This window comes from Oryctolagus cuniculus, chromosome 2 (genome assembly GCF_051225735.1).
Source record: "Oryctolagus cuniculus isolate XC-2025 breed Fujian yellow rabbit chromosome 2, ASM5122573v1, whole genome shotgun sequence".
Taxonomy (NCBI): Eukaryota; Metazoa; Chordata; class Mammalia; order Lagomorpha; family Leporidae; genus Oryctolagus; species Oryctolagus cuniculus.
Genome location: NC_142868.1, coordinates 92,005,335 through 92,027,089, shown reverse-complemented (window position 1 = coordinate 92,027,089; position 21,755 = coordinate 92,005,335). Strand labels below are relative to the sequence as shown.

At 36.9% G+C, this 21,755-nt stretch overlaps 1 protein-coding gene across 1 annotated transcript in view; it reads right to left on the bottom strand.

The window, feature by feature from the left end:
* Positions 1-21,755, bottom strand: part of LOC103352162 (disintegrin and metalloproteinase domain-containing protein 32) — a 191,886-nt gene that overhangs the window by 59,064 nt on the left and 111,067 nt on the right. Inside the window, exons 11-12 of the mRNA XM_089327036.1 lie at positions 14,279-14,360; positions 2,325-2,461 (exon numbers count right to left, since the gene is read on the bottom strand). Coding sequence (XP_089183162.1) covers positions 2,325-2,461; positions 14,279-14,360 — 219 coding nt within the window. The remainder of the gene's footprint in view (positions 1-2,324; positions 2,462-14,278; positions 14,361-21,755) is intronic.

Below are 21,755 nucleotides of genomic sequence, written 5' to 3'. Positions count from 1 at the left end.
CCAAGACACTCTGGGGAAAACAAAACAAAACAAAAAAACTAAATGAAAGATCTCCACGAGTGAGATCCCAGTGGAAAGAATGGGTCATCAAAGAAGGAGGTACCTTTCTCTGAAGGGAGGAGAGAACTTCCACTTTGACCATGGCCTTGTCTAAATATGATCAGAGTCAGTGAACTCAGGGGGCTTCCATGGCCTTGGCAGCTGATGACCAAGAGCCTAGGGTGATTACTGATGCCATAAACTAGAGTGTCAATTTGTTAAGTCAACAACAGGAGTCACTGTGCACTTACTCCTCATGTAGGTTCTTTGTCCTTAGTGTGCTGTACATTGAGATTTAATGCTATAACTAGTACTCAAACACTATTTTTCACTTTATGTTTCTATGTGGGAGCAAACTGTTGAAATCTTTACTTAATGTATGCTAAACTGATCTGTATATAAAGAGAATCGAAAATGAATCTTGATGTGAATGGAAGGGGAGAGGGAGTGGGAAAGGGGAGGGTTGCGGGTTGGAGGGACGTTATGGGGGGGAAGCCATTGTAATCCATAAGCTGTACTTTGGAAATTTATATTCATTAAATAAAAGTTTAAAAAAAAGAAGAAAAAAAAAGAAGACACAAAATTGAAAAAATCTTCCGTGTTCATGGATTGGAAGAATTAACATCATTAAATTTAGCCCATACTACCCAATCAAAAGCAACTTATAGACTCAGTGCAATCCCAATCACAATAGTAATTTTTTATATTTTTGAGATTATTATAAAGAGTCATAATTTTCATAACTATTTGAGGGTTTTTTCAAAAAGTTCATTAAAATGGGTTTACCAAAAAGTTTATTTTGTTTGAAATATATGCATGTCTTTTTCTTTATGTACACTTCTCATGAACTTTCTGAAGAATTCTCATATGCATGAATTTAAATTTTGCACAAAAAGTAAATTTACCTTGTAATTTCATGTTCCACAAAATTTTTACATACACTTGTGTTTGTGTGTACAAGTGTGTATATGAGTGTGTACTTTTCCATTTATGTATCTATATGGAAAGTATATATTCATTATATAACCATCTATGGGTATGTGTGTCTGATCATTCTTATTAATGCAAATTTTGATGTAATTATATGTGTACATATTCATACGTATGTTTGAATTTGTTTTATTTTTAGAACATGAGCGTGAACACATTCAGTGGTGTTTACATGTTACTATGAAAAGATCCTGCTTTAAGAATTAATGCATTATTCTCACTTTCAGCTTTTAACAGTTCTTCAGTAATGAATAGGTAATAACTATCAAAGGACATATTTAATAAGAGAAAAAAACAAAGAATACTAACGGAACCTGTGGTAGCTCTTGTGTGATAACTTACATTGAGTGAGGACATTGGTAAGTTTACAAATCACACACATATAGAACTATACAGTTTCTTATTTTTTCTTTTTATTCTTACATAACCTTCAGAAGAGTATAGAAACTATTATTTCCAATGAAAAATAAGTAATCTAAGCAAAGTAAGTAATTTGTCCAAAGCCACACAAATACTATATATCTGACACTGGTCTGCAACTAGAGTTTCTCTTCTTTGAGGGTTTTCAGGTTTTTCCACAACATTAAACTACTCTAAAGCAACAGAAAAAAATTGTCTGAATTAAAGATAACTTGTGGTGCTGGCACTGTGGTATAGCCGGTAAAGCTGCCACCTGCAGTGCCAGCATCCCATATGGGTGCCGGTTCAAGTCCCAGCTGCTCCACTTCCAATCCAGCTCTCTGCTATGGCCTGGGAAAGCAGTAGAGGATGGCCCAAGTTATTAGGCTTCTGCACCCACATGGGAGACCCGGAAGAGGCTCCTGGCTCCTGGCTTTGAATCAGCACAGTTCTAGCCATTGCAGCCATCTGGGGAGCGAACTAGTGGATGAAAGAACTCTCTCTCTCTGTCTCTCCTTCCCTCTCTGTATAACTCTGACTTTCAAATAAATAAATAAATCTTTACAAAAGATAACTTATTATGCCCTCCTGACATATTTTTAAATATCTTTATTTAGTGCTTTCACCAACTATACATCGTAAGGAAAATGCCCATGAAACATATACTGAACATTTGATTTGATCTCCTTGAGTGTCTTTAGTGGTACACTTTGCTCCATACACTTAACATTGTAACTTACGTGTCTAGGTTTTCTCATTAATTGTTCCATTTACAGTTAGCTTATGCTACAAGTGAATACTGAGTTTTTTTCACTGCAAATATCTAAAACAAAATAAACATGACAAATAAATAAATACTTTAAAAACTTACTAAAAGTATGTACTAAAAAACTTACGTAGCTCTTGGATTCATTATACAGATGGCTTCTGAGCAGTGACATTTCTTTGGATCATCATATGATATCCCCAGACTGAGTGCCAGCATCTGGGAGACAACAACTGAAAACGCCTCCAAAGTCATCTCCTTGGGATACTATAACAACAGCAAAGAAGATTCGGATGAAGGCAATTCATTAAGTTGTAGTAAAAATATTTTTTCTAATTCTGAACATTTTTGCTTTTTAACAAACATTTAAGATGGAGATAAATGCTCCTTGGATGCTTAAGATGCTGATGCTCCCCTTACAAAATTTCACTAAGATATAAGCATATTGAGATTAAACCATGTTTTGTCATAATTTCAAAAAAGAACATCTAGCAAATTTAAGGAAGCTGCCATAACTACAAAAGAGCATTATTTGATTAAGAAAAATTTCAATAGCCTTTTGGTTATATGGACTATAGTTTTCAATTTACCAAATTTATTACAATAACTCTGAAATTCATTTAGAATAATTCATGTACTCTCCTCCCAGCTGATTAAGCAGCTACATAATAGAATAATCAAGTTTAAGTGCATTGTTGCTTCCTACTGGGACCCTCATTTTTGCAATGCCTTGTATTAGGAGAAGCCAGGGAGAACAGACCATAGGCATCCTTCACGGATTACATTTCTCATGGGTGCACAAGTAACTTCCTTTTCAAGGAGAAAATCAGCCAACACAGATTAAGGTGGAGGCCAAATTCTCAGGAACATATTTGCCATGTTACAAGTAATCAGTAACAAAGATTTGAGGGTCAATTGTCTTCTTATGACAGCCCTAACACACACATATACACAAACACACATACACAACGAAAAACAGGGTGAGAAAGCTGTTAGTGAGCAAGTGAAAATGCAAACAGGTAATCAGAATGTCTCTACAGCAGCACTGAAGTAACTCATCTTCTGTTGTTGTGGATTGACTTAGCTGAAGACCTTGCCTGATCAAAAAAATTTAGTAGGAAAAGCAACAGAATCTAAAACTTGGGATGGGAACAATTGAAGGAACATGAACAAACCTATGTGTAATTGTCCTTGGCAGGGGAGGAAGCTCTGAGTAATGTAAGAATTTCTGTGTTAAAAGTAACTAATTTTGTTTTTCTGTTCAAAGATCCAATTCTTTACTTCATGGATTCTTTGTTTTATTGCATTAGATTCTATTTTGTCTGTTTCTACTCTATATTTATTATTTCTTTCCTTTTATTAACTTTGAGTTTGATTTGTTTTTGTTTCTCTACTCGTTCAGATGCATTGTTAGGTTATTTATTTACTACATACTTAGTGCTGCTTTTACTGTACTCGGTAAGGTTTGGTATTTTGTGTTTGCATTTTCATTAGCTTCAAGGATTTTTAGATCTTTCCTTTTAGTTTCTTCAAAAGATCCCTTTTCTATTCATGATGATATTGTACAGTTTTCATGTATTTATATAACTTCCAAATTTTCTTTCACTGTTTTCTGTTAGTTTTAAAAGATTTATTTATCCATTTATTTGAAAGCAGAGTTACAGATAGAGGGAGAGACAGCGGGAGAGAGGGATCTTCCATCCACTGATAAATCCTACAAATGGCAACAAGAGCTAAAGTTCAGCCATGCTGAAGCCAGAAGTTAGTAACTCTATTCTGGTCACGTGGGTGGCAGAGGTCCAAGTGCTTGGGTGTCTTCTGCTGCCTTCTCAGCCAAATTGGCTGCGGGCTAGATCAGACTAGAGCAGCTGGATTTGGAACCAGTGATCATACAGTATTCTGGCACTACCAAGTAGCAGTATAACCCCTTGTGTCACAATACCAACTCTTCTTCTGTTGTTCACTTGCAGCTTAATTCCATTGAGGTCAAGATTAATACATGATACAATTTCCATTTCTTAACATGTAAAGACTTGTTTTGTGGCTTAATGTGTGCTCTGTCCCAGAGAATGTTCCATAAGATAAAGCTTTACCAAAATAAGAAAAAAAGAGAGGCTTCAAATGAGTAAAAGCAGAGATTTAAAAAAGGATTTTTTTTACAACTGATACTATAGAAATATGAAGGAGCTTTGTTGGATATTATAAGTAACTCTATGACACAAAACTAGAAAAAATGCATAAAACCAAATTATCAAAATTGAATCAAGAGGACATTTAAGAAACCTGAATAGATGAATAACAAGTAAGCAGACTGAAATTGTGCTAAGAAATCTCTCACAAAGAGGTTAGGATTAGATAGATTAATGACTGAATTCTACTTCGTTTTTAAGAAATAACTAGCATCAATTATTCTCAAACTATGCCATTAAAAATTGAAAAGAGAAAATTCCTCCAAATTGATTCTTTGAGGCCAACATTACTCTGATATCAAATCAAAGACATGACAAGAAAACCTACTATAGATCAGTATCCATGGTGAATTAAGTAGAAAAACTCTCAATAAAATAAAATACTAGAAAATTGAATCTAACCACATATCAAAAAGATCATATATCATGATCACGGTGATGCAAGGTTGGCTCAACATATGCAAATCAATATGCTTACTATCTCCCATCAACAGAAAGGATAAAATCATATGATCGTTTCAATAGATGGAGGAAAACATTCAATAACATTTAAGATTCATTTATGATTAAAAAAGAAAACTATATATAAGAGGTATACAGCTCAATATAATAAAGTCTACACATGGGGAAAAAATCAACATTTTAAGGAATGCAGAAAAATGAAAACATTTCCTGGAAGATCTGGCACCAGACCAATATTCTACTCTGTTAGGAGCAGAGATTAAATAGCCTTACCATAAAATTAACAAGAAATAAGCAAGAGCTACACTGATCGCAAGAGCTCTGCATGGACTTCACAAGAATGATGCATGGCCTGCACTGCCCCTCCTTGGGACTTCATCGGCTCTACCCTAACTGCCAAGAGTGTATACAGACCATAGATTGAAGAGGCCTGGTGACTCTCTGAGAGTGGCAGAGTAGAAGCTCTGGCATGACCCACTACCTGAGAACTCTCTGCTGTAAGAGAGTTCTCCCAGCCAGCCCTGAACTAGCTGGGCCCTGAGGCTCTGCTCACATAGGGAGTTCAGACTCTGTCTGTTTGAAACAGACTCCATTTTCCACAGGCTGAGAGCCTATTTGCCCTTGGAGACCTGCCCTTCCCAGGTCAGAGGCCCCATCCCTGTGTGCTCTGTGCAAATCTGCCTTCAATGACTAAGAAATATTGTGAGGAGCACCAGAGGTACTCTGGGAACTCTGGGTGGTTGGTTTACCCAGTGTGTTGTACTATGCAAATCAAAATATGTGACTTCCTTACTGCATAATAAAAGCCTTATTAATGCACTTACTATGTTCATGACACACTCTCACCGCTCTTAGTCAATATATTTTGGAAAGTTTTAGCTAGTGTCCCTTGATAAGTGAATCAAGTGAAATGTATATAGATTAGAAAGAACAGAGTGAAATTATCCCTGTATTATAGAAGATATAATTCTATATATAAAGAGAGAAACTTAAAGAATACACCAAGAGACTATCGGTACTTACAAGTGAACTCAGTAAAGTCACAGAATATAAAAATCAACACGCAATAAATAACACTGCTACACACCAAAATGTAGTCACTGAGAAATAGTAAAGCAATCTGATTCAGAGTTGCTAAAAAATACCTTAGAATAACTCTATCCAAGAATGTAAAAGGTGTTTACCATGAAAATTAAAGAACACACAAAATGAAGATAAAAAATTAAATGAACTCCTATGATCATGGATTAGAAGAATTAATATTATTAAGATGTCCATGTTACTCAAAATAATGTCCACATTCAATACAAAACAATGGGTGACTCACTATAAAGTCTATTTTCTAATCCAAACATCATAAATTTACAGATTCATAGAAACAGGTCTGGAAAGAACCAAAAATCTATGCAAGCAGGTGTCTTAGATTCCCATGGTATTAATGTTTCCTTAGTTGTCCAACTCAGTTACTCATAATGACAGTGAATAAACTTTAATTGTTTGAAGAGTAGGGTAAAATTGAGCCTGGTTTGGTTGATTAAGCAAGATATGTTAGCAGCAGTAGAAGTGGGCATCAAAACCTAATTCAAAAACAAAGTAGGCATATTCCTATAGTACTTCTTGTAATTCATGGTGCTCAAAAAAAGAGATGGCCTAAAGTATGACTGATTCATGGGTTCCTAATAATGCGTTGAATCAGAATTTTGAAATGAATCATAAAACTGAAAACAAGATTTGTTGATGAGAAGGAAACCTAAGGGAAACATGAAAATGGAGTTCTGTGAATGAAGACAGACTGAAAAAAAAAAAAAACCCTCAAATTCCAAAAACATTTCAACTATAGAGAAGATGCTTGAAAATCAGGCTGACAGAATTTGTTCACTGGATGTCAGCTACACTTGTCTTTTCCAGCCACTTCAGAGATTTCTCAGAAGTCCATTGTACAAGTAAGCCATAGCTGCACAGATATGAGGATTTGCATGAACTCAATATCTTCAACTGATGAAAGCTTATTTGACTTACTGTACACCCTACTCTCCATCAGTAGAGGCTAATGATGAGCCCTCATTTTAGCACTATGCTATATTGATTGGATTAGTCAACCAATAGAAAATAGGTGTATTGCACTGAACAACACACCCATCAAAGGAGCAATGATTTGTCCTCATATACACCAGATATGAAATTGTTTGCTTGTTCATGCTATTTATCCTTTCAACACATTCCTGTACTTACAGAATATATTCTATATCACCATAGTGTATCACTTATGATCAGGATGATATTCTATGGCACAGTACTTACAGAATATTCTAAGATTTACTTATCATATGGTGCATAACCCAGATGCTTCTGGCACACAGAATGGTATAACAGCTGCCTAAAAAGAATTGTGGCACCACCTATGAGACAACAACTTGAAGAGTGGAAAAGATGACATTAATTATTTTTTTCTTTTTTTCTTTTCTTTTCTTTCTTTTTTTTTTTTTTGATAGGCAGAGTTAGACTGTGAGAGAGAGAGACAGAGAGAAAGGTCTTCCTTCCATTGGTTCACCCCCAAAATGGCCGGTACCGGCATGCTGTGCCAATCCGAAGCCAGGAGCCAGGTGCTTCCTCCTGGTCTCCCATGCAGGTGCAGGGCCCAGGCACTTGGGCCATCCTCTACTGCCTTCCTGGGCCACAGCAGAGAGCTGGACTGGAAGAGGAGCAACTGGGACAGAACCGGTGCCCCAACCAGGATGAGAACCTGGAGTACCGGCGCCACAGGTGGAGGATAAGCCTAGTGAGCCGTGGTGCTGGCCGACATTAATTATTTTTAATATATCCTGAAGCAGCAACCAAAACTTGGAACCATCTCCCCAACAGATATTAGGCTTTAAGTCTGAGAATACAACAGGTAGTGACTCAATAACCAACTGAAAGAAATTTCATTTTCTGTTTCGTTGACCTTGAGTTCAGAGCAACTGAGTAGTTGTATCTATGTAAATAATGCTTTCACAAGGAACATCATTATAGTCCCATTACATGTCACAGTTTCCCACAGCCATTGTTACGCTCTTAATGAACAGACAAGCTGGGATGGATGAGGGTCACTGCATGGGATAACATATTGAGTTGCTAGGAAATCTGTTGCTACGGAGTAGGTTCAAAGAAAAAATGCTGGCCAATACAAACTCATGGCAACCCAACAAAGACAAGACTACCAAAGAGTCATATCCTGCATGAATGAGGTAAAGAACACCAAGCAAATAACTTCATCAAGCTTAGGTGCATAGAATGAGGAGTATACAATATGGGTGCTCAAAAGAGGCAGTTAAGTTGTTCACAACCACAGATGAATGCAGGGATTATACCAGTTATATTTTATATTACTTCCTTTTCCTTTCATCCCCTAGTATCTTATAAAATAATACTGTGTATTTATATTAACCCATAGACAAAGTACAAAAGTCCTATAGACTAATAAATTTAATCAAATTTGATGACGAATATAAGACATGTACAACTATGATACACCTACAGATATTTCAAAGATACAACCAAAGTTCAAATAAAATATAATTAAAATATAATTTTATTTTGGTGCAAAACTTTTGAAATCCATATATAAAAGTTCATGAAAAGTGGCCAGCACTGAAGCTACTTTACCGGCAAAGACCACAGAAAATAGCCCAAGTACTTGGAAACATGCCACCCATATAGAAGGCTCAGATCAAAGTCCAGGATCCTGGCTTGGGCCTGGAAGAGGCCTGGGAGTGGCAACCATTTGGAGAGTGAATCAGCAAATGGAGGATATCTTTTCTGTCTCTCCCTCTCTCTGTAACATTGATTTTAAAATAAATAAGTAAATAAAGCTTTTTTTTTTTTTTGACAGGCAGAGTGGACAGTGACAGAGAGAGACAGAGAGAAAGGTCTTCCTTTTGCCGTTGGTTCACCCTTCAGTGGCCGCCGGGGCCGGCATGCTGCAGCCGGTGCACTGCGCTGATCCAAAGGCAGGAGCCAGGTGCTTCTCCTGGTCTCCCATGGGGTGCAGGGCCCAAGCATTTGGGCCATCCTACACTGCACTCCCTGGCCACAGCAGAGAGCTGGCCTGGAAGAGGGGCAACCGGGACAGAATCCGGCGCCCCGACGAGGACTAGAACCCGGTGTGCCGGCACCGCAAGGTGGAGGATTAGCCTATTGAGCCACGGCGCCAGCCTAAATAAAGCTTTTTTAAAAAGAATTTATTTAAAGTTATGAAGAAGTTTCATGAAAAATATGTAATGTCGCTTCACCTCTTCGTGGAGGAACGACACAGGACCCTGCGCTGTTCTTTTGTCTGCTCGGCCCTCCCCGGGTTTGCTGCTGGTCCTTCCCGGGTTGGCTGCTGACCCTTCCACCTCCGTGGAAGGGCGGCTCCCCCTGCCACTTTCCCCACTTGCGCGGGGGAGCGGCACACCGCCGGCTGGCTCTCTCGGGGGCTGCTCAGATGTTATCCGGATGTTCCCTTTAGATATTCCTTCAGATAGATGTTCCTGGTTCATGTTGTCTCTCTCCTCCTTTATAGTCCTCTTCCACCAATCCCAACTCTGCTACCCACACGCCGAGTACGCTGCTCTCCTCCAATCAGGAGCAGGATCAGCTCCTGCAGCTTGTCAAACTGATGAGGCAGCTGCGTAGAGGTTGTTTGGTCTCTCTCTCAGCGCCATATTGTGGGAGAGCAGATGCATAGAATAAGTCTTAATTCCAGTAACTTAGTCTAGTCCAAGTTGCTCCCCACATGTAACATTATGAACTTAAAACTGTATATATTGATACATGAAAGTTGTTCCCTTCTTATAAATAAAAAAGCAAAAAAAAAAAAAAAGACAAAAGGAAGTACAGTGCAAGAAAATAAAAATCTGAACAAATATTAAGGGAAAAAACCATAGTCCAGCAGGAAAATAGGAATAAGCTCTATACAATAATCAAAAGAAAAAAATGAATTTATAATTTAATTATAATTTCCCAAGTTTTCTGAAATACTGTACACACCAAAAGGGGAAAAAAGTAATACAGTGAAGGCATCTGCACTGTGCCTTTTCCCAAAGACTACATTTAAATGTTTCATCCTGTGCACATAGAACATATCCTGTATCCTAAACTTATTCCATCCCCCAAAACACTGCTTTGCAGACTCCAGACAAAAAGCGGTGAAACATTTTACAAGTCCCAGTCACTGTTTAACGTGGATATTGTCATTGGCAGACATGGAAGCTCTTGAACCCAATTATATTTAAAGATTTGTTTATTTATTTGAAAGTCAGAGTTACACAAAGAAAGGAGAGGCAGAGAGAGAGAGAGAGGGTTTCCATATGCTGGTTCACTCCCCAGGTGGTTGCAACGGCCACAGCTGGGCCGATCCAAAGCCAGGAGCCAGGAGCCTCCTCTGCGTCTTTCCACACGGGTGCTTGGGCCCAGGGACTCGGGCCATCTTCTACTGCTTTCCCAGGCATAGCAGAGAGCTGGGCTGGGAGTGGAACAGCTGGGGCTCAAACCGGCACCCATATAAGATGACGGCACTGCAGGTGGCAGCTTTATCCACTGTGCCACAGGGCCAGCCCAAAACCCAAATTTAAACATGACAAAGAAGTCATAACATTAGATAGGAGTGCACACTACAGTTTTTTTTTATTCCATCTGCAAACATTGAATCAAACTGGAGGGAAGCAAGTTTTACTGATTTGTCCATAGAACACTTCCCACCATAAAAAATAAAATGCAAACTGGTCAAGCCACTATGGAAGTCAGTCTGGAGATTCCTCAGAAACCTGAAGATAACCCTACCGTTCGACCCAGCCATCCCACTCCTTGGAATTTACCCAAAGGAATTTAAATTGGCAAACAAAAAAGAGGTCTGCACCCTAATGTTTATTGCAGCTCAATTCACAATAGCTAAGACCTGGAACCAACCTAAATGCCCATCAACGATAGACTGGATAAAGAAATTATGGGATATGTACTCTTTAGAATACTATACCGCAGTAAGAAACAACGAAATCCAGTCATTTGCAACAAAATGGAGGAATCTGGAACACATCATGCTGAGTGAAATAAGCCAGTCCCAAAGGGACAAATACCATATGTTCTCCCTGATCGGTGACGACTGACTGAACACCAAGAGGGAAACCTGTTGGAGTGAGGTGGACACTATGGGAAATGGTGGCTTGATCAGCATAGCCCTGACTGTTAATGAACAACTAAATACATTATCCCTCTTAGTAGTTTTTTTATCTGTTCTACTTAATATGACTGGTTTAGATCTGTAATTGATGTACAGTTATTCTTAAGTGTTGAAAATTAACTGAAATGTGATCCCTGTTGAACATGGTGGTGGGAATGGGAGAGGAAAGAGATGTATAATTTGGGACATGCTCAGGCTGACTTGCCCCAAGTGGTGGAGTTGGAAGCATACCAGGGGATTCCAATTCAATCCCATCGAGGTGGCATGTACCAATGCCATCTCACTGTTCCAGGTGATCAGTTTCAGTTCACAGTTGGTCATGGTGAAGGGACTGGGAGTCAAAGGGAACACATAGACAAGTCTAGTACCTGCTAACGCTAACTGATGGAGTAAATAAAGGGGAGAGTGATCCAACATGGGAAGTGAGATACTCAGCAGACTCATAGAATGGCAGATGTCCTAAATAGCACTCTGGCCTCAGAATCAGCCCTAAAGGCATTCGGAGCTGGCTGAAAAGCTCATGAGAGTATTTCAGGCATGGAAAGCCAAGACACTCTGGCAAAAGATCTCTGTGAGTGAGATCCCAGTGGAAAGAACAGGCCATCAAAGAAGGAGGTACCTTTCTCTGAAGGGAGGAGAGAACCTCCACTTTGACTATGACCTTGTCTAAACAAGATAAGAGTTGGAGAACTCAGAGGGCTTCCATAGCCTTGGAAACTCATGACTGGAGCATAGGGAGATTACTGATGCCATAGACAGGAGTGTCAATTGGTAAAGTCAACAACAGGAGTCACTGTGCACTTACTCCTCATGTAGGATCTCTGTCCTTAATGTGCTGTACATTGAGATTTAATGCTATAACGAGTACTCAAACAATATATTTCACTTTGTGTTTCTATGGGGGTGCAAACTGTTGAAATCCTTACTTAATGCATACTAAACTGATCCTCTGTAAAAAAAAAAAAAAAAAAAAAAAAAAAAAAAGAAATTATCAATTCCCAACTTGACTCTCACCGGGATTAAACATGACAATAGGTCTGCTCTGATTTCATCATCATTTAAAAAAATCATCTATTATTTTTCACTTTATGTTTCTGTGTGGGAGCAAACTGTTAAAATCCATACTTAATGTATACTAAGCTGATCTTCTGTATATTAAGATAATCGAAAATGAATCTTGATGTGAATGGAAGGGGAGAGGGAGTGGGAAAGGGGAGGGTTGTGGGTGGGAGGGACGGTATGGGGGGAAAGCCATTGTAATCCATAAGTCGTACTTTGGAAATTTATATGCATTAAATAAAAGTTTAAAAAAAAAATAAAAAATAAAATATGTTATTTTAAAAAAGAAAAAAAAACATATGCATGGATTTCAAAATAGAAAATAATACATATACAGGGCAGGCGCTGTGGCATAGCAAGTAAAGCTGCATCCCATACGGGCACCAATTTAAGTCCTGGCTGCTCCACTTCTGATCCAGCTCTCTGCTATGGCCTGGAAAAAGCAGAAGATGCTCCAAGTCCTTGGGACCCTGCATCCACATGGGGGACCCAGAGGTATTTCCTGGCTCCTGGTTTCAGATCTACCTAGCTCGATCCATTGCAGTCATTTAGGGAGTAAACCAGTAGATAGAAGACCTCTCTTTCTCTCTCTTTCTCTCTCTCTCTCTCTCTCTCTCTCTCTCAGTCTCTGCCTCTCTGTAACTTTACCTTTAAAATAATAAATAAATCTTTAAAAATAATAAAGAGAAAAAGAAAATAATACACATGCAATAATGTAACAATTACACATAGGTAATATTACCGGTATGGTTGAAAATTTATAAATCAAAATAGGGGTTGAAATAAGTGCATATGTATTTTACATAAATAAATTAAATACAAAGAACTTTAAATGTGTATACTTAAATCTTAAATAGGACTACCTGAAAGGGATAAAGGAAGAGCTTTACAATCAGTTCTTGCTTTGTATGTCTATCACATAAAATTATAGCGTGCCCATGCATTAATTTTGTAATAAAAAGTTAAGTATTAGAAATAAGAAATGTGTTGCAAAATCTCATTTTGCAGAAACATGAATTTATTTAAAGACAGCATCACAGTAATAGATTTTTAAAAAGACACAAAGTGGAAGATATGAAGTACTTCAAAAAGTTAGTGGAAATGGAATTAAAGATAAGTTTATTTTATTGGAAGAAAATTAAAAAGCCATGCAAAAGATTTCTGTAAAAATTTCATGGAAAACATACAACAAAAAAACCTTATGGGGCCAGCGCTGTGTCATAGCAGTTGAGGCCATTGCCTGCAGTGCCGGCATCCCATGTGGGCACTGATTCAATTCCTGGCTGCTCTACTTCCAATCCAGCTCTCTGCTGTGCCCTGGGAAAGCAGTGGAAGTTGGCTCAGGTCCTTGGCCCCTGCACCCATATGGGAGACTCGGAAAATGCTCCCAGCTCTTGGCTTTGGATCAGCCCAGCTGTGGCAGTTGCAGCCACCTGGGGAGTGAACCAGCAGATGGAAGACCTCTCTCTTTCTCTCTCTCTCTCTCTCTCTCTCTGCCTCTCTGTAATTCTGTGTTTCAAATAAATGAATAAATCTTTAAAAAACAAACAAACAAAAAACCTTGGCAAAGATCTGAAATGTTTTTCACCAAAAATTCCTCTCTTAATTCCACCTTCCCATAAAATTTTGATGTGCACACATATATCATTCAAAATTTTAGTAGTGATTATCCCCACTGCGGTGGTAGTATGCTAGATTACATGAACTTTCTTATCTGCTTCAATATGCACTTAACACATTTCATATAACTACTGTAAATTACTTTGTAATTTAAAACATGTGCTAGTTAAATTTGTTTTATTAGCATTTGCAGGATGGAAGAATGGCTCATACAGTTACATTACCTTTCAATTATTTTATTTTAAGACATTTATAAGAAATATAAACATTTGATATACACATAAAAGTTTTTATATACTATATTTCAGATGTTGGAAACTCCTTAAAAGATGTTTATTGCAGTTTTTTGTTTACTTAGATTCATTTTGAAGCTATTGTATCTGTAAGAGTATTTCCCCAATTTTTTGTCTGTAAGCAAAAATCTGGAGCTACAGAAATTTCCATGTGCTATTCCACATAGTCAAGAATATATGTGTATTTATTTTATTAGTGTATTTTTATTCCCACTTTAAATTCCAATTACAGTTATTAATAAAAAATTAAGTGATTACATACCACTGCCACGCCTGCAGAATAATGAGGAGCACATATCTTTCCAGAAAACACTGCACCCACATAATCTGGATAATCCCTGTAACTAAATAAATAAATAAAATTAATCACTGTAATGAACAATTTAAATTTGAAAATTTCTGATGAACTAAATATGTAGTTCATTAAATCCTAATCGGATGTAATTTGAAGTACAATCATTCCATATGCCCTTCCAAAGTATGATGATATTATTTAAAAATTGCTTTAAATATATTTGATTTTCTAAGACATGCAAGAAATACAAGATTTTGATGTCTTTACTGCATTCATCACATTTGGTTATGGTTACCAAAGCCTTTGATCCAAAAAATTTTATTGAATAACAACAAAATATTTTTATTTATGAACCAAAAATTGTGACTCCCACACAGAACAACTAAACAGTTTTTCATAGGAGTAATTTAATGTATCACAACTAAATAGTATCATTTCATGTCTGAGTATGAATCTAAGCTCCCTCTCATATGATACTGTTCCCAAAACTTTACATGAATTAGTCCATTTAATTGTCATAGCAACCAGTGATATAGATATTTTTATTTCCATTAAAGAAATAAAACATCAGATGGGCAGGATATGTAAATCTCTCAAGGCAGAACAATTAAGGAGAGGTACTGAAGGACTTGCACTTGAGCATTCTGAATACAGATCCATACTCTCAAGCTTGTACAAAGCATAAATGATATACACATGTGCACACACACACACAAACACACACACAGACATCTTTGGAACCCTCCACCCAAACATTCCAGAAAATATGTAAAGAATTTGCTCATGAATTCTCCAAAAAGGTTACAGAATAATTAACTCCAATATTTTTCAAACCATTCTAAAACACTGAACAGGATGGAACTCTCCCAAAATCTTTATAAGGCTCACATCACTCTGATACCAAAATGGAACAGAGACACAAAGCAAAAACAAAACTACAGATTTATAAACTTGATAGGCAGATACAAAGATTCTCGACAAAATATTAACAAACCAACTCTAAAACCACATCAAAAAGATCATTTTTAATGAACAAGTGGAATTTGTCCTGTTCAACACTCAGAATTCAATAAAAAACACAAATCACATTAACAGAATGAAAAGCAAAAACCATAGATCACTGCAATATATACAGAGAAAGAGTTTCCTAAGATTTAACATCCCTTGATGATAAAAACCTGCAACGAGTTAGGTATAGAAGAAACATACCTCAAAATTATAAAGGCTATATATAACAAGACAAAATCCAAATAATTGAATGGGGTGAAGTTGTAAACATTTCCCGTGAGATATGGAACAAAACAAGATAAGCACTTTTGCCACTTACTCAATATGAGACAGAAGTATTAGAAAAGGAATTAGGGAAAATAAATAAATAAACAGCATAAAGTCAGAAATTAGTAAATCAAAATATTCATGTTTGCAAATAACATGATGTTGTATATTGAAAAACCTATATATATACATATATATGTGTGTATATATATATATATACACACCACAAAAACCTGTTAAAAATTGTAAGCAAATTCAATACAGTTGCAGGTTACAAAACAAATATACAAAATTGCAGCATTGTGTATGCTGTTAACTCACTGAAAGAGAAAATAAGAAATCCCATTCAAAGTAGCCAACAACAGAAATAAAATATTTAAGAATAACTTTAACAAAAGAAGTGAAAGATCTCTACCGTGAAAATTACAAAGCTTTGAAGAAGGCCGGTGCCGCGGCTCAATAGGCTAATCCTCCACCTTACGGCACCAGTCCCGGTCGGGGCACCGGATTCTGTCCCAGTTGCCCCTCTTGTAGGCCAGCTCTCTGCTGTGGCCCGGGAGTGCAGTGGAGGATGGCCCAAGTGCCTGGGCCCTGCACCCCATGGGAGACCAGGAGAAGCACCTGGCTCCTGCCTTCAGATCAGCGCAGTGCACCGGCCGTAGCGCACCAGCCGCGGCGGCCATTGGAGGGTGAACCAACGGCAAAAGGAAGACCTTTCTCTCTGTCTCTCTCTCTCACTGTCCACTCTGCCTGTCAAAAAAAAAAAAAAAAAAAAAAAAAAAAAAAGCTTTGAAGAAACAAACTGACAAAGATACAAAAAAAATGGAGGGACATTTCTCATGAATTGAAAGAAATAATATCATCAAAATTTCTATATTACTTAAGAATATTTTGATGATATTAATTCTTCTAATTCACAAACCAAAGTGTTTTTTTTCATTTTTGTGTGTCTTTTTCTATTTCTTTCCTTAATGTTTTGTAATTTTCATTGTACAGATCTTTCACATCATTGGTTAAATTTATCCCAAGCTATTTAATTTTTTGTAGCTATAGTGAAGGATACTGATCTTACAATTTCTTTCTCAGCTATGGCAGTATTTTGTATACAAATGCTATTGTTTTTTTCTGCACTGATTTTATAATCTGCAATACTGTCAAACTGTCTTATGATTTCCAATTGTCTCCTAGTGGAGTCTTTTGGTTCCCCTATGTATAAGATCATGTTATCTACAAACAGGCATAATTTGACTTCCTCCTTTCCAAAGTAATCTATAGGTTCAATGCAATCGCTATCAAAATAACATTGATATGCTTTATACAATGAGAAAAGAAATCCTAAATTTTATATGCAACCACCAAAGATCAGAATAGCCAAATCAGTCCTGAACAAAAAGCAATCAAGCTGGAGGCATTACAATTCCTGCCTTCAAAGTATTCTACAAAGCTCTAGTGATAAAACAGCCTTGTACACACATAATAACCAACATATGAATCAATGGACAGATTAGAAGGTCCAGAAATTAATCCATGAACATATACCCAACTGACTTTTGACAATAGTATCCAGGAAATACATTAAAGTAAGGACAAACTTCAATAAATTGTTCTGGAAAAACTGGATATACATTTAGAAGAATGAAAGTAGACCACTACCATTCATCATATATAAAAATCAACTTGATATAGAACAAAGACCTAAATTTAAGACCTGAAGACTATGGCTGCTGGAAGCAAATTGAGGGAACCTGTCCAAGGCACTGGAGACAAAGGATTAATACCTAGAATATATCAGAGACTCAAAAAAACTCAACAACAAAACAACCCCCAAGAAATGGGAAAAAAGGACTTAAGAAATGGGAAAAGGACTTCAGCAGACAGTTTTCAAAAGAAGGGAAAAGAAGTACAACAAATATATGAACAAATGCTCAACATCACCAGCCACCAGGGATAATGCAAATGAAAATCACAATAAAATAACACAACACTCCTACCAAATCGAAAAATCCAAAAGAGAGTAACAAATGCAGGCAAGGATGTAGAGAAAGGGAACAACTTATATATTGTTGTTGGGAATGTAAAGCAGTGCATTCCCTGTGGAAAACTATATGGAGATTTCACAAAAAGAATAGAAATATAATCCAGCTATCCCACTCCTGTGTCTATACCCAAAAACATGAACACATTGACTCAAACAGATACCTGCACCACAATGTTTATATCAACCAAACTATGGAATAGTGAAAATATGGAATCAACCAAGGGTCTGTGATCTGGTTAATAAAGAACATAATAAAAATAATTATATATACATATATGATGGGATATTACTCGGCTACAAAAACAATGAAATTCTACCATTTGCTTCAAAATGGATGCAACTGGAAGACATTATGTTGAGTGAAATAAGCTGGACACAGAAAGACAAATACCACGTGTTTTCCTTTATATTTGGGAGCTAAAATTTAAAAAGACAAAAACCCTCAAAAACAAAAAAGTAATGCCTGTGTACCAATACTGCTTTACATATAATTTTGTCAAACTTTGTTTTATCTTTGTCAAGCCAATGGTTAAAAATGTTATGCTATCACATTTTAATGATCTGTTAGTTCATATAACCATTTGATTATTGTTTGTAGCCCTGTGTACACTTAACTAGGGATTTTTTTTTCTTGTTTATCTCTTTATTTAGTGGAGTATTAAGCCCTTGACTATTATGGTAATTAAAAATGTTATCTCGGGACATGTATTGTGGAGTAGTGGGTAAACCTGAGATCTATGACGCTGGCATCCCATATGGCCACTGGTTCGAGTGGTAGCTGCTCCACTTCCAATCCAGATCCCCGCTAATGGCTTCCACAAATCAACAGAAGATGACCCAGGTATCTGAGCACCTGCCATCCACATAAGAGACCCGGATGAAGCTCCAGGCTCTTGGCTTTGCCCTGAATCAGCTCTGACCATTGCAGTGAATTGGAGAGTAAATCACAAGATAGAAGACCTCTCTGTGTGTAATTATGCCTTTCAAATAAAGAAATAATTTTAAAAACTGTTATCTGAAAAAGAAAGGACAGAAATGAAATGGCACACACTGCCATTTCGTACCTAAGCATCATTTCCATGTTCCAAGAATCTGAGGGTCATGGTTTCTCAGTTAAGCAATGCAATATTAAAAGAATAATGAAGGTGTGGACATTTGGCCTAGCCATTAATCATGCTCATCAGGACATCCACATCCCAAATTGAAGTGACTGGGTTTGACATCCAGTTCCAGCTCCTGCTAAGGAGGACCCTGGAAGGCAGTATCAACGGATCAAGTTGGTGGATTCTTGCTACCCATGGGGGAAATCTGAATTGTATTCTCAGCTATTACCTTTGGTCTCTTGACTATTGTAGGCAATGAATGAAACAATGGAAGGAAAGTATGCCTGTCTGCATGTCTCTTTCTCTTTGAATCTCAAATAAATAAACTGCATCTCAGGGGAAGAAACTTTAAAGTAGAATCCAAGAGGATTAAATTAAAATATATTGTTGATGTGATGCAAATACAAAAAATGGTAAGTGAAGGGCATCCTGAAAACCCTTTCAAAGGTGTGTTCTTGTTTCAGAAGACATGGAAAATAATTGTGGGTTGAGAATTGAAGTTGTCCATTTTCTGATTATGTTTTGGAGTTAGTGTTCCTAAATGCAGGTATAGTAGGTAGTTAGACAATGGCTCTTGACGATGTTTTTATAAATAAAATAAAAACAATATGCGAAACACATTACTTTTTTCATAAAGATTTTCACATCAATTGTTAGAAATGACAGGTATTCTGAAAGCAGTACCACCCACAGAAATATAAACACTTATAATCTAGTGTGTTTCATTTTGTCATGTGGCTTATTTTATTTTTTAAGAAAGTAAAAATGTATTATTTTATAAAAATAGTTAAGGAGTCTATTGTACCACATATTTACAAAAGTTAATAAGAATATACTATATCCTTAAAATTTCCTAAGAGAATATATTCCTTAAAATTTCCTAAGAGAATATATTTTAAGGATTCTCCGAACAAAATAATATGTAGAATAAAGCATATTACTTAGTTCTATTTAGTAATTACCCTATATATTTATTTCATTTTGAAATCTTAGACATGGCAAAGACGTGAAATACTTATTTGTCAGCTGAATACTCTTACTTTTTTCTTTTAAAGATTTTTATTTGAAAGTCAGAGTTTACACAGAGAAAGAACGAGAGGCAGAGAGAGAGCGAGAGAGGTCTTCCATTCACTGGTTCACTCCCCAAGATGGCCACAAAAGCCAGAGTTGCACTGATATGAAGCCAGGAGCCTCCTCTTGTCTCCCACACGGGTACAGGGGCCCAAGGACTTGGGCCATCATCTAATGCTTTCCCAGGCCATAGCAAAAAGCTAGATCAAAAGTGGAGCAGCCAGGACAACCGGGACCCGAACAGGTGCCCATATGGGATGCCACCACTCTAAGCGGCAGCCTGACCCACTATACCACAGTGCCAGCCCCTTTACTTTGAAAATTTTATTTAAGATATACAAATTTTATGTATTTCATGTGTACAGATTTAAGAACACAGTGATATTTCACACCATATCCTCCCTTCTGCTCACAATCCCAAGCTTTGTCCTCCTTCCTTTCCTAATCCCTCTCAAGTTTTATAATAATCTACTTTGTTTACTTTATATTCATAACATTAGCCCTACACTAAGTTTAGAATTCAACAAATAGTAAGAAAAAAAAAAAAACTCTGGTCAGGGCTGTAAACAATTATAAAGCTCAAAATGTCAATTTTACTCCTATACATTACATTCCTATACATTACACTCCTATACATTACATAACTCTATTGGTTACCACAGTTCAGGTTAACTAAACTGGTGAAACACGGTATTTCTCTTTTGGGGACTGCCTTATTTCACTAGGTATAATGGTTTCCAGTTGCATCCATTCTGTTCCAAAAGACAGATTTAATTCTTTTTATATGCCTGAGTAGTATTCCACAGTGTATATATATCATAATTTCTTTATCCAGCACTAAGTTAATGGACATCTGGGTTGATTCCATATGTTAGTATTGTGAATTAAGTTGAAATAAAATGGGAGATACAGACAACTCTTTCATATGTTGATTTTGATCCACTTGGGTAAATTCCCAGGAGTGGGATTGCTGGGTCATGTGCAATTTTCAGGTTTCTGGGGTGTCTTCATACTGTATTTGACAATGGCTGTACTACTTCACCTTCCCACCAACAGTGGCTAAAGGTACCTTTTTCCTTGCATCCTCATCAGCATTTACTGTTTGTTGATTTCTGTATGTGAGCCATTCTGAGGTGAGTTGAATCCTCATTGTGGTTTTCATTTGAATTTCTCTAATGGCTAGTGCCCAGGAACATTCATTCATGTGTTTGTTGATCACTTGAATTTCCTCTTTTGAAAAAATTATGCCTGTTCAAATAATTTACCAATTGCTTAACTGGACAGTTGTTGAATTACTTGAGCTACTTATAGTTCCTGAATATCAATTATATATATTTCATATTTTGCAAATATTTTCTCTCATTTTGTCGGTTCCACATTCACTTTGCTCAAATTTTTTTCAATGCAGAAGATTCTCCGCTTGAATTAAATTCCACTTTTCTAATTGTCTTTGATTGCCTATGGTTCTGGGGTCATTTCAAGGAACTCTTTGCCTACGCCAGTCTGTTACAAAGGTTCCCCAATGTTTTCCTCAAGTAGCTTGATGTATTAGGTTGTAGGTTTAGATCCTGGATCCATTTTGAGATGATTTTTGTATAAAGTGTAAGGTTAGGGCTTGTTTCACACTTCCGCACATGGAGATCCAATTTTCCTAGCACCATTTGTTGGAGAGACTGCCCTTTCTCCAATGATTGATTTTAGCTCCTTTGTCAAAGATTTGTTGGCTGCAGATGCATGCATTGATTTCTGGAATTTCTCTTCTTTTCCATTGCTCTATGTATCTATTTTTTGTGCTAGCACCAGGCTGTTTTGAATATAACTGCCCTATAGTGTGTCCTGAAATATGTTATTGTGCTGCCTATAGCTTTGTAATTGTTGTATAAGATTGCTTTAGGTATTCAGAGTCTCCTATGTTTCCATATGAATTTTAGCTTTTTTTTTTTTTTTAGATTTGGGA